This window comes from Etheostoma cragini, chromosome 20, assembly GCF_013103735.1.
Source record: "Etheostoma cragini isolate CJK2018 chromosome 20, CSU_Ecrag_1.0, whole genome shotgun sequence".
Lineage (NCBI taxonomy): Eukaryota > Metazoa > Chordata > Actinopteri > Perciformes > Percidae > Etheostoma > Etheostoma cragini.
The window spans coordinates 13,452,633-13,453,598 of record NC_048426.1 but is presented as its reverse complement, the minus strand read 5'-3'; the positions used below and the strand labels follow the sequence as shown (position 1 = coordinate 13,453,598).

General features: G+C 40.3%; 1 protein-coding gene across 2 annotated transcripts in view; it reads right to left on the bottom strand.

The window, feature by feature from the left end:
- Positions 1–966, bottom strand: part of ltk (leukocyte receptor tyrosine kinase) — a 50,163-nt gene that overhangs the window by 21,614 nt on the left and 27,583 nt on the right. For both annotated transcript variants that reach the window (XM_034858730.1, XM_034858731.1), the window contains exons 11-12: positions 842–913; positions 278–452 (exon numbers count right to left, since the gene is read on the bottom strand). In XM_034858730.1, the coding sequence (XP_034714621.1) occupies positions 278–452; positions 842–913 (247 nt within the window). The remainder of the gene's footprint in view (positions 1–277; positions 453–841; positions 914–966) is intronic.

Below are 966 nucleotides of genomic sequence, written 5' to 3'. Positions count from 1 at the left end.
TGGAAAAAGGCTGCAATGAAACAAAGAGTGAAAAATTTAAAGGGGTCTGAATACTTTCCGTACCCACTGTATATGCTATCTCAATTGTTTGAAATTGAGATAAACACAATATTTGTTAATAGATTATGAAGTAAAATTTTATTTCAGAATTGTTCTTAAAACCCCAAATAAGTCCCTGGTCAATTTGACCGGAGGGATACAAGAGGGTCACGAAAGTAAAGACAACACAAAGGTTAAAGCTAAGATGAGCAATAAAGCCATCCCATCTACCACTTACCGATATCTGTTTGTAGTAGGTACCCTCCACATTTGGACTCCTTTCAAGGGGTCTTCCCTCCCGACAGTGACACTGACATTTTTGTTCCTGTAGGTACTGTCACACTGGGCCTGGGTTGGGCCATGGGGGCCACTTGCACCGCATGAGTTAAACCACCATGTCATCAAAGAAACCTCTAGAAAAATGGAGACAAAAAAGAGAAAAACACTAACATTGGTTGGTGGGTCTGTCAGTTAGTAAATGGAAAAATAGATAATTACAAAAAAACAATAAAGAAATGCAAAGAAATATGTAAGACTAAGATAAACAATTTGACATTGGAAAAGAGAAACACACATACAACACACAAACAAGAGTCCCTGGAAATTGCATTCATCATTTGGTCCAGGAGTGCTGAATGCAGTAAAAGTTTCTGGTCAACTTATATGGTATACTAAAGCTTCAAGCATCAAGAGAGATTGTGTGTGTACAATCCACCTGGTATGTAAACTCTGCATGCAGAATGGGTCAAAAATGACATGGTAGAAGAGATAGGCTTTGGAAATGCCCAAGGTGTCATATTACCTGAGAATGAAGGCTCTGCAAGGGGGCTAAAGAAATCCTCTAAGTCCACCATTGGCAGGAGAGAATTCAGATCTGGGGAGAAGCAAGAAGCCAAATTAGTGAAAGGTGGGGTGGGGGGGGGGGGG